Source organism: Tiliqua scincoides, chromosome 10 (genome assembly GCF_035046505.1).
Source record: "Tiliqua scincoides isolate rTilSci1 chromosome 10, rTilSci1.hap2, whole genome shotgun sequence".
Taxonomy (NCBI): Eukaryota; Metazoa; Chordata; class Lepidosauria; order Squamata; family Scincidae; genus Tiliqua; species Tiliqua scincoides.
This window is the reverse complement of record NC_089830.1, coordinates 6,090,290-6,102,840: the sequence shown is the minus strand read 5'-3', so window position 1 is coordinate 6,102,840 and position 12,551 is coordinate 6,090,290. Positions and strand designations below refer to the sequence as shown.

General features: G+C 46.1%; 1 protein-coding gene across 6 annotated transcripts in view; it reads right to left on the bottom strand.

Moving 5' to 3' along the window:
* The window catches only part of MFSD2A (MFSD2 lysolipid transporter A, lysophospholipid), a 41,665-nt gene that overhangs the window by 25,217 nt on the left and 3,897 nt on the right, over positions 1-12,551 (bottom strand). For 2 of the 6 annotated variants that reach the window (XM_066638487.1, XM_066638491.1), the window contains exons 2-4: positions 10,720-10,733; positions 9,061-9,186; positions 6,828-6,952 (exon numbers count right to left, since the gene is read on the bottom strand). In XM_066638487.1, coding sequence (XP_066494584.1) covers positions 6,828-6,952; positions 9,061-9,186; positions 10,720-10,733 — 265 coding nt within the window. Of the gene's footprint in view, positions 1-6,827; positions 6,953-9,060; positions 9,187-9,866; positions 9,880-10,719; positions 10,734-12,551 lie in introns of all 6 variants that reach the window. The other 4 variants (XM_066638486.1, XM_066638485.1, XM_066638488.1 and 1 more) reach the window with 3 other exon arrangements.

Here is a 12,551-nt window from a genome sequence, read left to right as displayed (position 1 = left end):
ATTTTGGACTCCACACAGGAAGTCGTAAACTGAGCGGCCCACCCTAAAATTTTAGAGAATGCAAGTGTTTATTCAATACACGTTTTAATTTTAAAAAATTAGTTATTTCAACATATTCTGTTGCACTAAATGCTTGCAAGAAGTGCACCAGTGGCGCACCACTGAACTTAGAAAATGGTAAACCAAAAGAACCAATGTTCCCCCCCCCCCCAAAATCTGGTTCCTAATCCCCATGCCTCCTAAATACTCTACTAGAAAGTTAGAATGTGTGTTTGCCTGGCTTCTCTACGATGTGGTGTTATTCAGCGAAGGTGTAGAGGAGGCCAGAGAGATAAGAGCCATTCATTCGTTGGAGGAAGACAAACACATTTATTCCTAGAGAACAGCTCTGTTAAATTACATTAAGCATTAACACAATCTTTTCCGTCTTAGCCAAGCTACTCATCATGGGGCATCAAGTTCCAGAGGTTCTAGCCAAAGCAATAAAGAACAGCCCCACTGGATCAGGCCATAGGCCCATCTAGTCCAGCTTCCTGTATCTCACAGCGGCCCCACCAAATGCCCCAGGGAGCACACCAGATAACAAGAGACCTGCAAGGCCTCCTGGGAATTGTAGTTAAGAACATAAGAACAGCCCCACTGGCTCAGGCCATAGGCCCATCTAGTCCAGCTTCCTGTATCTCACAGCGGCCCACCAAATGCCCCAGGGAGCACACCAGATAACAAGAGACCTGCAAGGCTTCCTGGGAATTGTAGTTAAGAACATAAGAACAGCCCCACTGGCTCAGGCCATAGGCCCATCTAGTCCAGCTTCCTGTATCTCACAGCGGCCCACCAAATGCCCCAGGGAGCACACAAGATAACAAGAGACCTGCATCCTGGTGCCCTCCCTTGCATCTGACATAGCCCATTTCAAATAATAATAACTTTATTTTTACCCCGCCTTTCTCCCTGAAGGGACTCAAGGCAGCTTACAACAAGTTAAAACAGATTAAAAAACATAATTTAAAGCAAATAAAAACATTAACACATTCATAAAAAATAGTCAGATAAAAAATAGTCAGGTAAAAAGAGCATAGAGCAGCAGCAAATCATAAAAGAATCAGGCCTGTAAAAAATATTAAAAGACGCTAAAAGGATGTTAAAAAGGCTGAGAACTCAGAAGGCTTGTTTAAACAGAAAGGTCTTCAGGATGTGGTGACGGCGTCTGGCCTGGATGCCTTCTAAAACCAGGAAGTTGCCCATATACATCATGGCTTGTAACCCATAACAGATTTTTCCTCTAGAAACTTGTCCAATCCCCTTTTAAAGGCATCCAGGCCAGATGCCATCACCACATCCTGCGGCAAGGAGTTCCACAGAACCAACCACACACTGAGTAAAGAAATATTTTCTTTTGTCTGTCCTAACCCTCCCAACACTCAATTTGAGTGGATATCCCCTGGTTCTTTCTGGTGTAAAGAGCATCTCTCTATCCACTTTATCCTTCCCATGCATAATTTTGTATGTCTCAATCATACACTGGGCAATTCAAGAGATCGAAAGCAAAAGTAATTCCGACTTACGCACTCTTGCGTACACACCTGTGACAACTAAGATCAGATTGTCCATATCACTAAAGGTGACAGAATGGGAGGTGTCTTGTGTCAACCTTGGAGCAAAGCCAGGATCACATTGCTGGGTGCTTTGGGAAAAAGGATGGATCCACATGGCACTCCAGACTGCCCTCCCCCACAATCGTGTCCAAAGGCAACTACCAGGGAGTTCAGGGGTCAGCCCAGTCACAAGGAGCCTCAGATGTTTGCCCAGTCTGACTGACCCCACGGGCCTGGCGGGTTTTTACTACCACCTTGTGCTCTACATTACCAGACAGGGTACTGATCCCACCCACCAAGTTCTCCCTTGTTTAACCACTGCCAACTCTGTCCAAGAGTCCTCACGCCCTTGCAGTATTCCAGACAGAACACAACACCAACTCAATGAGCGCAAGACCACCAGAGCTGCTCCCCAGGGCTGGTCTGCAGAAGTCTCTCAAAAGATTGCAGGGGGAGGGGGACAAGAGGGTGACTGGTGTTTTAGAAAGGCTTCTGGCAAGACACACACAGAGAAGCTCCTCTCTTTCTCTGGACAGCAGCCAGGTGGCCAAGAGTTTAAATTGAAACTCCCAGGGTGGAAGAGAAAGTTTTGTCCTGTCCTCTGCATAGGAAGTTTTGTCCAATACAAGATAGCCGAGGAGGACAGAGACGAGAAAGATGATTTAACAAGATAACCCAAACATGGACATTTTTCCACCAATCCGTCATTTCCCATTGCTTGGGAAGCAAGGGTGATGTGTTTAGGAAGCTGAGAAAAAAAACTGAACACCCACAGGCTTTACTACCCGGTAACTCAAGTTACTCAGCATTTCCATGTCATTTTTTCCAGCTCTCTCTCTCTCTCTCCTCAAACACTATACAAGTTTGCTCGGTTTCCTCATCATGTACTGCAATGGGGATCCCCGTAAAGGTTTCTTTTTTAAAAAGGAAGGCAATAGGCAACAGTCACTTTCCGGGCCAAATGATGAATGAGGTTAAAAATTATTCTTAGCCATGATGTGGTTCATTTTCCTGCCATCAACAGCTGCTGGAGCAACTCTCCTGCACATATCAAGTCTATGGGCAGTACGGCTATAATCTTAATCCTAGCACGGGATCCATTTGTGGGCGCACACACCCCTAAATCCAACCTTCTGAAAGAAAAGGCAATCGGGGCCAACAAGAGATTTTTCTAGGGTACTTGACTGTGGTGGCGGCACTGCAATCTGGTTGCTACTGAACGATGAGGAACAAAGCACATGAGAGCTACTTAAGCTTTCCATGTCACGTGTGGTTTGCCATTTAAAGATCAGACCCCAGAATGCTGGCTCTCCTCCCCGCCACCTCGACATCCACCCAGCCTTGGAGCGACTGGAGCCCTCCCTCTGCGCTTGACTTCTAGTAACCTCCGACCCCAAGGCGTGGCACTCCAGAGATATTTAAACAGGCTAGACAACGCTGCACACACCCAGGCTGCTCATTGGCTGAGGAGGGATGGTGTGTTCCATTGCAACTCAGGCGCGCACATGCTCCTGCCCCCACATTGCAAAACTTAACTATTTCCTCTCCATTCCCAGAATAGCCTCCCTCGGCAAGGGGTTGGATAAGGAAGGAAGTTCATTCATTCTGAGCCAACTAGAAGGAAGCAAAGGGGTAGATGAGAAAGTACACTGCATTGCAAAGAAAAATCTTGTTTCCCTCCTGCCTTGATTGAGCTGCTCAGTCCCCCTCCTTTAGTTCTCCATACACTTCCCTGAAATCAAGCCTTGAAACTAGGCTCAATAAGAGACAGGCATCTCTCAGCCATTTTGAGATTGGCACTGCTGCAGGAAGACCACATCACCAGGTAGATGGGTCATTTTGAGGACTCACTGCCTTCTTGCTCTCTGTCCTGCCAGGACAACGGCCCCAGCCAGCCTAACTGCTGGGACTGGCATGCACCAGCCCACTAGGGATCCAAGCCCACCTGACCAGATCAGAGTGCAGGTAGGTATGACCAGGTAGTCTTAAGTCATCTGAATCAGATGGACATAGGCCCTCATCCTGTGCACCTAGACCAGCAACATCTTAAATCCTGGGTATTTGGATTTCTTCCAGCTTGGCTCCTTTAGATACCACACCTGTGTGTGGTCAAGCCTGATCACACCTGGGGATCAAAGGGGTGTGAGGTTGGCCTTGATGTATGAGCCATTTAGGGACTAGTGAGATTTAGATCTGTTGGGGAATTATTTTGCTTTCAAGTTCGCCTCCAAGCACCAGCTTGCATTGTTGCCAATGCCAAGCCATTTCCCAAGCTTGCCTGTTTTAGTCTCCTCCTAGTATTTTCAAACATTTTACCTGTTTGTGGTTACTCAGTTTTGCCCTAGTCCTTTTTGACCCTGGGCTACATGCCAACGATTAAGGGTTTTTGGGGGGTAGGGGGAAAAAGAAAGAAAAATTGCCACACAACTAGGAAGGAGGCTTCCAAGAACAGCCTCTCTCTGCCTGATTTTATCCTTGTGGTTGCATGGAGTCTATTGATTTGACCCTGATTTAAAGGCATATTAGGAAAAGGGAAGGTGATGCCAACAGTAAGGGCAGAGGGACAGTCCACCCTTCCTGTCCAAGTTTTAAAATATTCCCTGCAAAAGACCGTGAGGTTAACACACTATTGCCTCCATGGTTTACTGTTCTGCATTGGCTCATCTGCTGGAGCCTGCAGTTACTCATCATGGAATCCCTTGCATGTTTTGGGGTGCACACTCAGTTCATGCCTAGAAGCCCCTTGATCCTCTCTGTGTGAACCAAGCGTGTGCTTGAAAACAGACCCCGATGCTTCCTCCTCACTGCACCAGAATGAGGGAAGCAGAGAGTAATGGGTGGGTCAGCTCTCTTTCAGGGACAGGGCCAGCTTTAGGAACTGCGGGGCCCAATTGGAAACTTTTTTTTTGCAGGGCCCCAGGTTCACGGCCAAGGTCTGTAGAATCTTGGAGATATAAAGTCTAGAATAAATTCTGTCCATCTGTGTAGAATGGAAAGCAGTCAAAATGTGCGCTTAAAAAGTACATGCACTTTTGTTTGTGGACCAAATGGATCTAAGCACATTTTACTATAAAATTGCACACAAAGAGTCGATTACCCTAATGCAGAACCCTCTTAAGCACAGGGCCCCAGTTGATCCAACTGGCTTGAAGTTTGCCCTGTTTAGGAAAGCTGCTTTGCCGTTACAGAACTTCTCCGCAAGGAGCCCCAACAACCATCCCCAGAAGTCAAGACCATTGTAATTAAAGAGCCAGCCCATGACACTGAACTCGTGGTCAATGTTTAAGAGAAGCTCTTTCAGTGGGAGAAGGAGGGACTTACACGAAGAGAGGATCATCTGAAAGCAAACGTGGATTCCTAAGGACATGATCTCATCCTGGCCATCTGCTCCAGCCACAGGAATTATAAACTTAACCTCTTCACAACGAATGGCTATTCAAGGTCTCCGGCACTGACTAAAGAAGGCAACTGGCCACACAAGAAAGGAAAACCAGGGACGAGGAATAGCTTTAGGCAATCCGGTAAATGCACGCAGACAATCAATTCATCAAACTGCTTCTTTAAAAAATCTTCCAACACAACAATGCAGGACTTGAACTTTGACACACACACACACACACACACACACAGAGGGGAAGTTGCCACTGCAATAAATCATCAGGGGAATATTAGATAAAATAAGGTCACCCCTTCAATTCAATCTCTACAGCAGTCAGGCAATAAAGCTTTTTTTTGGGGCAGGGTATGTTCCGCAATAAAGTTTTGCAATAAGCTTGCTTATAAGATATCCTGGTATACAGGTAATGTTGGATTGGATGAAATCATAATTACTCCTCTACATACGCAAAACAGTCTAGACACCTCATTTTCCTTAAAGGTGTGGTGGGAGGGAAAGAAGGGCTCAGCGTTGCTCTGTCACTCAGGTTTCAAAAGTCCCCGATCTGAAACTTATATACTGAAACCTCTCAGCTGTGTGCTTGATTTTTAAGTTTCCAGGCCTCATGGATGCAGCAGGAAATGTAAAAGCTCAACTCTAGTCAGCAGAAGTCAGACATCCACAAGCGCAGCAGGGCTCACAGATCCTTGCCTCCCTGCCTGACGGCCCACGCCCATCTCCTTACTGTTTGCACGCAGGAAGATGGAACCTTCTCAGGTATGATTCAAAAACTGCTTTGAGGGAGGATGGGAGCAGCAGCAGTAAGCCAGAAGCCAGCCAAGATCACACTCAAGATCAGTGTCTTTCCCAATAAAGTGCTAACGCTTTACTTCTTATTCTCTAAAACACTACTCTAAAGAACTCTGTTGCAGCGAGGGCCAGATGTAGGCCTCCCATCTCGACACTGGGAGGCCTGGCCCTAACGGTCACAAATGCACAAGTGAGGTGCAACAGACTGTTGAGGACAGAGTGCACAAGGGCAGCCTAGTTCCTTGGATATTTGAAAGCCAGTTTCCAACACTCTGTCATAGAGAACTGGCATTGAGGCAGGAGCAGGTATTGACTATCAATAGCTGAGCCGGGCAAGGATAGGAAACAGGTTCACCCTCTTCCCACACCCCAATAACTATGGTGTCCTCTAATGCAGCCATTTCAAACGTTTTCCTTCTCATGGCACACTGACCTCTATGGTCCTCACCTCTCATGTCACTTTGGGCTTCCCAGAGAGTCTTCCAGATTCTGCAGCTCTGTTTCAAGGGCAACTGTCCATTATCTGTCCCTCTTCCTCCAACAGAGGAGGAAGGGAGACCAGCAATTCATTACCACAGTTGCCCTAGAAACAGAGCCACAGAATCCAGAAGTTTTTTGTGGTTTTCAACCACTGTGCTCCAAACTCCTGCAGCACACCTGAGGCCCTTTTGCGGCACACTGGCACATTGCAGCTGTAATGCACCTGTTGAGTACCATTCACTCCTGCCAAAGGAAAAGGGGAAAGGCTGCAGCAGGAAGTGTGTCTGCCAGCCTTTGCAACTCTGGAAAATTTATTCCCAGAAAACATTGCACAAGGCACCAATCAATGGTGCAGTGTGGCATCTCGAGAGAAGATGCCTTCAAGCCAAGACACAACACTCACTCCAAGCGTACAGATTGTGTGTTCCAGAAATGTCCATACGGATGGACACAGAAATGCATTGTTATTGCCTGGAAGACAAAAGCACACACCTCCCATCATAGCAACGGTCACTCTGCTAATCCTACAACACAGCACCCCCAGCATCCAACAAGTTGTTGCTTACCAGGGCATCAAGCGTCCAAAACGACCCCACGATGCTTTACTAATGAAGAAGCCCACCACAGGATCTGTAACAGCGTCCCATGCGCGGCCCACGAAGAGGATGATAGAAGCATAAAAAGGATCCAGCTAGGAAGAGTGGAAAATGAAACAGAAAAACCACAATCCGTGACTGGAAGTGCAGAGCCCACCATCACAGGGCAAATGAAAGGCAAGCACATGGATGTTCTGATGTTCACAAGGGTCTGTTTCCAACTGCTGATGAGAGAAAGCTTGCCAACCTTCTCAGCTCAGGAGGAATTATTCACAGCATTTGCCGCAGAATCCACTGAACCATGGTGCACTGTAACCTCTCGTCCAAGCCAAGACACAACATTCATTTGATGTGCACAAAATTTTGTCATGTGACAGACTGATCTCATGGACATCAGAGTGTGTCATTACAGCTTGAAAAGTTATGGGGGGCAAAAGAGAAGAGACGGGGGCTGGACTTGGATTTCTTTTGTTCACATTAGGTCAGTGGCTCTCAAAATGGGCGGCACCCACATTTGCCTCCTCCTCTCTTCCTGCTATCTGAATTCAAAGAGCAAGAAGAAAACACTGCTGAAGAGGAAGTGTGGAAGAGAAAGAGGGAGGGGAGGAGAGGGCCAGAGTGTCAGAGACACTCTCCTCCGCTTTGAATCCAGGGAGTGGGAGGAGCAGCGACAGATGACGGATGTGCCACTGGGTAAGGGGGCAGTAATTTGTACACCACCTCAGGCAGTGGGAGTCAGTCTTGGACTGACACTGGGTGTCCCTGCTGTCCCGCAGAAGACCAGGCACCTGGAGGAAGAGTGTGAAGTGTGAAGGGCAGGAGAGGATCCTGCAGTAGGATCCTAGAACCACTGTCCTCCAAACAGACATTTAATAAGAATGTTATTTACATTCAGACATTTAATAAGAATAAGCCATAAGAACTACTTTGCAAGTTTCAGGAGTCAGTTTGGAAGATTTTGTCCTAAAGAAACATGTTCTTCCTGCCCAGGTTGGATGGGCCAAAAAGGGAGCCCTCATCTGTATTTACAAGAATTGTGGATTGGGACAAAACCCAACACCAGCACTACAGACAGGCTAGGACAGTGTTTTTCTTCTCATGGCACACTGACTTTTATGGTCTTCGCTTCTTCACCTCTTCTGATGTCATTTCTGGGAGGCTTCTGGGTTCTGCTTCTGAAGCTCTGTTTCTAGGGCATCTGGTAAGGGGCTTTCTGTCCTCCTTCCTGCATTGGCAAAGCCACAGACAATTCCTTACTACAGACACCTGCCCTGGAAATAGAGCTGCAGAACCCAGAAGAGTTTTTCAGCTATTTTCAACCACTGTGCTCCAATCTCTAGTGGCACACCTGAGGACCTTTCAGGGCACACCAATGTGCCATGACACACCAGTTGAAAACAGCTAAACTAGAACATCTCCTATTGCCCCGATTCATAGAGGCACTGTATCAGGGTGCTTGCAGTATTCTGTCCACTCATCTGCTGAAGTAATGTTTGCCAGTGGGAGTGGGGCTCAGAATGCCAAGCTTGGCCTAACACTCAAGGGCAGCAGATGAGGGGCAAACCCATTCCTTATTGCCTCAGACTATGTGTTGGGGGGCTCAAATGATTGCATTCTTCTCCATGCATTAAAAGGTCATGCCAGGGCCCCTTTCCACCCTGACACGATTGTTTTCTGAAGAGCACTGTAGCTTTGTGGTTGTGAGAATGAGGACCAAGTTTAAAATAAATGAGGGAGAAAAAATAAGTTTTAGAAAAATTGCCCTGGATGCTTGATAGTCTGAAGCAGTGGTGCCCAAAGTCACGACTGAGATCCTCCAAAAACGTAGTATGGACCAGAGTTTTGGGTTTCACTCCCAAGCAGCTCATTCTCTTGGTAAACCTGGGCACCAGGACACTATGGGATGTCACGTCTGCTGCTCGGCATCCCAGAAGGCTTTGACACAGAACATCAGGGCAGTCGTGTCTGCCCGGAGCACCCTGGTGCCCAAGTCTTCCAGAAGTATGAGCTGTGCGGGAGCAGAACCAAAAGATCTGCTACTGGGTGGACAGATCTGTCTGAACCCTGGATCTGGCCCCTAGGCTGGGTTCAAGTGTCACTGGTCTGAAGGAAGAATGGAAGAGCCCCGTTGATTTGACTTGATCAACACACGTTTGTGCTACCCTTGATTTTTTGGCCAAGTGACTCTGTCCATCATGCTTACCTGTGCCACATCCAGCAGGTAGATCTGCAGGAAGAAGCCTAAGGCGCAGCCGGTGATTTGGTAGGGGGCTCCGCCAATAGCATAACACACTTTGCTGCAGATCGATAGCTTTCCTTTGCCTTCCCTCTAGAAAGTAAAAGAGAAGTTGATTAGGCCACATTAAAACCAAGCTGTGTCAGGGATGTTTCCAGGTGGACGTCTGGTGCCCCAGAGTCGAACCCCAGGAAATTTTCCTCCATCCTTTACATGCTCACCAATAGTACTTTAAATTCAAGCAACTTCTCTTATTTTTTCCCCTGCCCACTAATCAGTTCACATCTACTGCATTATTATTGTGGTAAAGACCAGAAGTGATTGTGAGGAGCTCCAGAAGGATCTCTCCAGACTGGCAGAATGGGCAGCAAAATGGCAGATGCGCTTCAATGTCAGTAAGTGTAAAGTCATGCACATTGGGGCAAAAAATCAAAACTTCACATATAGGCTGATGGGTTCTGAGCTGTCTGTGACAGATCAGGAGAGAGATCTTGGGGTGGTGGTGGACAGGTCGATGAAAGTGTCGACCCAATGTGCGGCGGCAGTGAAGAAGGCCAATTCTATGCTTGGGATCATTAGGAAGGGTATTGAGAACAAAACGGCTAATATTATAATGCCGTTGTACAAATCTATGGTAAGGCCACACCTGGAGTATTGTGTCCAGTTCTGGTCACCGCATCTCAAAAAAGACATAGTGGAAATGGAAAAGGTGCAAAAGAGAGCGACTAAGATGATTACGGGGCTGGGGCACCTTCCTTATGAGGAAAGGCTACGGCGTTTGGGCCTCTTCAGCCTAGAAAAGAGACGCTTGAGGGGGGACATGATTGAGACATACAAAATTATGCAGGGGATGGACAGAGTGGATAGGGAGATGCTCTTTACACTCTCACATAATACCAGAACCAGGGGACATCCACTAAAATTGAGTGTTGGGCGGGTTAGGACAGACAAAAGAAAATATTTCTTTACTCAGCGTGTGGTTGGTCTGTGGAACTCCTTGCCACAGGATGTGGTGCTGGCGTCTAGCCTAGACACCTTTAAAAGGGGATTGGACGAGTTTCTGGAGGAAAAATCCATTATGGGGTACAAGCCATGATGTGTATGCGCAACCTCCTGATTTTAGGAATGGGTTAAGTCAGAATGCCAGATGTAGGGGAGAGCACCAGGATGAGGTCTCTTGTTATCTGGTGTGCTCCCTGGGGCATTTGGTGGGCCGCTGTGAGATACAGGAAGCTGGACTAGATGGGCCTATGGCCTGATCCAGTGGGGCTGTTCTTATGTTCTTATTGTGAACACTTTTGGAAGCCCAGAGGAAAATGGATCCAACACTTCCTAAGGGACAATACACCCAACAAATGGCCCAATCCAGCAGGGCTTTTCTTATGCTCTTACAACAGAAGTCAATGTTCCAGATCAGGGGTGTCCAAACTTTTTGACAGGAGGGCCACATCATTTCTCTGACACTGTGTCGGGGGTCAGGAATAAAAAAGAATTAATTTACATTTCAAATTTGAATAAATTTACATACATTTACATAAATGACTATATTAGAGATGGAACTTACATGAATGAATGAAGGTCTTGCAATAGCTCAAGGTCTATGAAAGACCTTACACAAAGCAAGACTGGCCTTTCCTTTGCTGCTGCTGCTGCATCACAGACATGAAACAGCAAGCAGTGGAGGGAGCCCTCATCCCACAGCTCATGCAAGAGGTCAAACAGTCACCCTCACACTGAGAGCAGTTGCACTGGGCCAGCATGGGCTCCAGCAAGTCTCTACTGGGTCAGAGATTCATTGGAGGCTGGGGGCTCCCCGTGGGCCAGATTAGGAGTCCTCAAGGGCCGCAAGTGGCCCCTAGGAAGGAATTTGGACACCCCTGTTCTAGATCAGCCTCCTGATTGAGCTGCTCATGGAGAGACACCACCAGTTGCATCAGGAATGATTCACTGCAGGAAAAATAGGGCTGTTAAAAGTCAGCAGGAAACACAAGTTTTAATTTTTAAATCTATTCAGTATTAAATTTGATTTTTGTTTGCAAACAGCCAGATTTAAGATTTAATTTGAATACGTCTATATATGAATAACCTCTTGACACTGAATCAATAGTCCTCAACTATACAACCCAAGTTTAAGGCAGCTTTCCTATGCAACCAGGGGAAAATATTGTTGTGTGATCCTGTTGTGATCAAATGTTAGTGTACTATATTGTTGATTTGGGCTTTTCCTAAGGGTCAGGGACCAGCAAATTGTAACAGTCACTAGGATCCTGGCTCTGACTCCAAGAAATCCATCCCTGTGGATTGCCAAGAGAATCATCAAATGCACTCACCCAAGTGTTCTTGTATATTCTTATTTTTAATACCCTTTTGAAGTAGCTACAAATTCAGTTCTCAAAATTTAGAATAACTTTTCTAGAAGCAAGATCATTTTTTCAGTCCTAGGAAAAGGAAGTTGCCCTGCCCAGCAAGCAAAGTTATCAATTAAATAAGCAGTGAACTTCAGCTAGCAAAAAAATACCTAATTTATATTCTGTGCAAAGTATACCAACCATATGAGAGAATGTGCAAATTTACACATCTCTCCCCCCCCCTTCAAAGTAAACAAAGTATTAGCAAAAGCTATGAGCAACCTACAGTACATAAAACATACGTAATATATGCAGAATTGGTTCCTTGTGGAAATCCCTTTGTGGTCAGTTCCTGGCAAATTTTAAAGAGGAAGACTAACAGACGCCTATTTAGTGTCAGGGTTGTACTCAAAGGGAAAGAGAAGCTCTGGGACTTTTCCTATAGCAGGAAGGGGTCAGGTGCTTCCTTTTAAGTTTTTTTCAAAGAACCTTGGCAGATAAGCAGCATCAGGTTCAGCAGGAAGAAAACTGAGAAATCTGCTTAGGAACATATGCTAAGAGACCATCCTCTTCAGAAAGAGGCTATCTGAATATAGCTCATTTAACAGGAAGTCTACAATCCTATGCAAGTTTAGTGGAGTCAGTTCTATTGAACACATATTTCTGAGCAAACATGCATAGGTTGGCACAAACCTTTTATATTTGTCCAAGCTATTTTTGATCTACCCAAATACCTTTATTTTAAACTATTGCAACCCACTCCAAGAGTTTGGGATGAAAGGAACTAGATATCTTTAAAATGAAATATATTTAACTTCCAAAGAAGGAATAAGTGGCAGGAGTATAAAACAGTCTAATGAACAAATTTGAAGTGGACTTTTTGTTGTTGTAGGGTCGTAGTAGTAGATGGTGTCAATAAAGCTCCTGCACTTCAAAATACATTGCTACAGCACGGTAGTCTGGTGTTATGAGTAGGACAGAGCAAGGTCCAGACAAATCCCTGCTCAGCCACAAAGTCTGTCAACCTAATCTACCTCACAGGGTTGTTGCGAAGATAAAAGGGAGAAAAACCAACATGTGCTGCCCTCAACTCCTTGTAGAAAAGGCAAG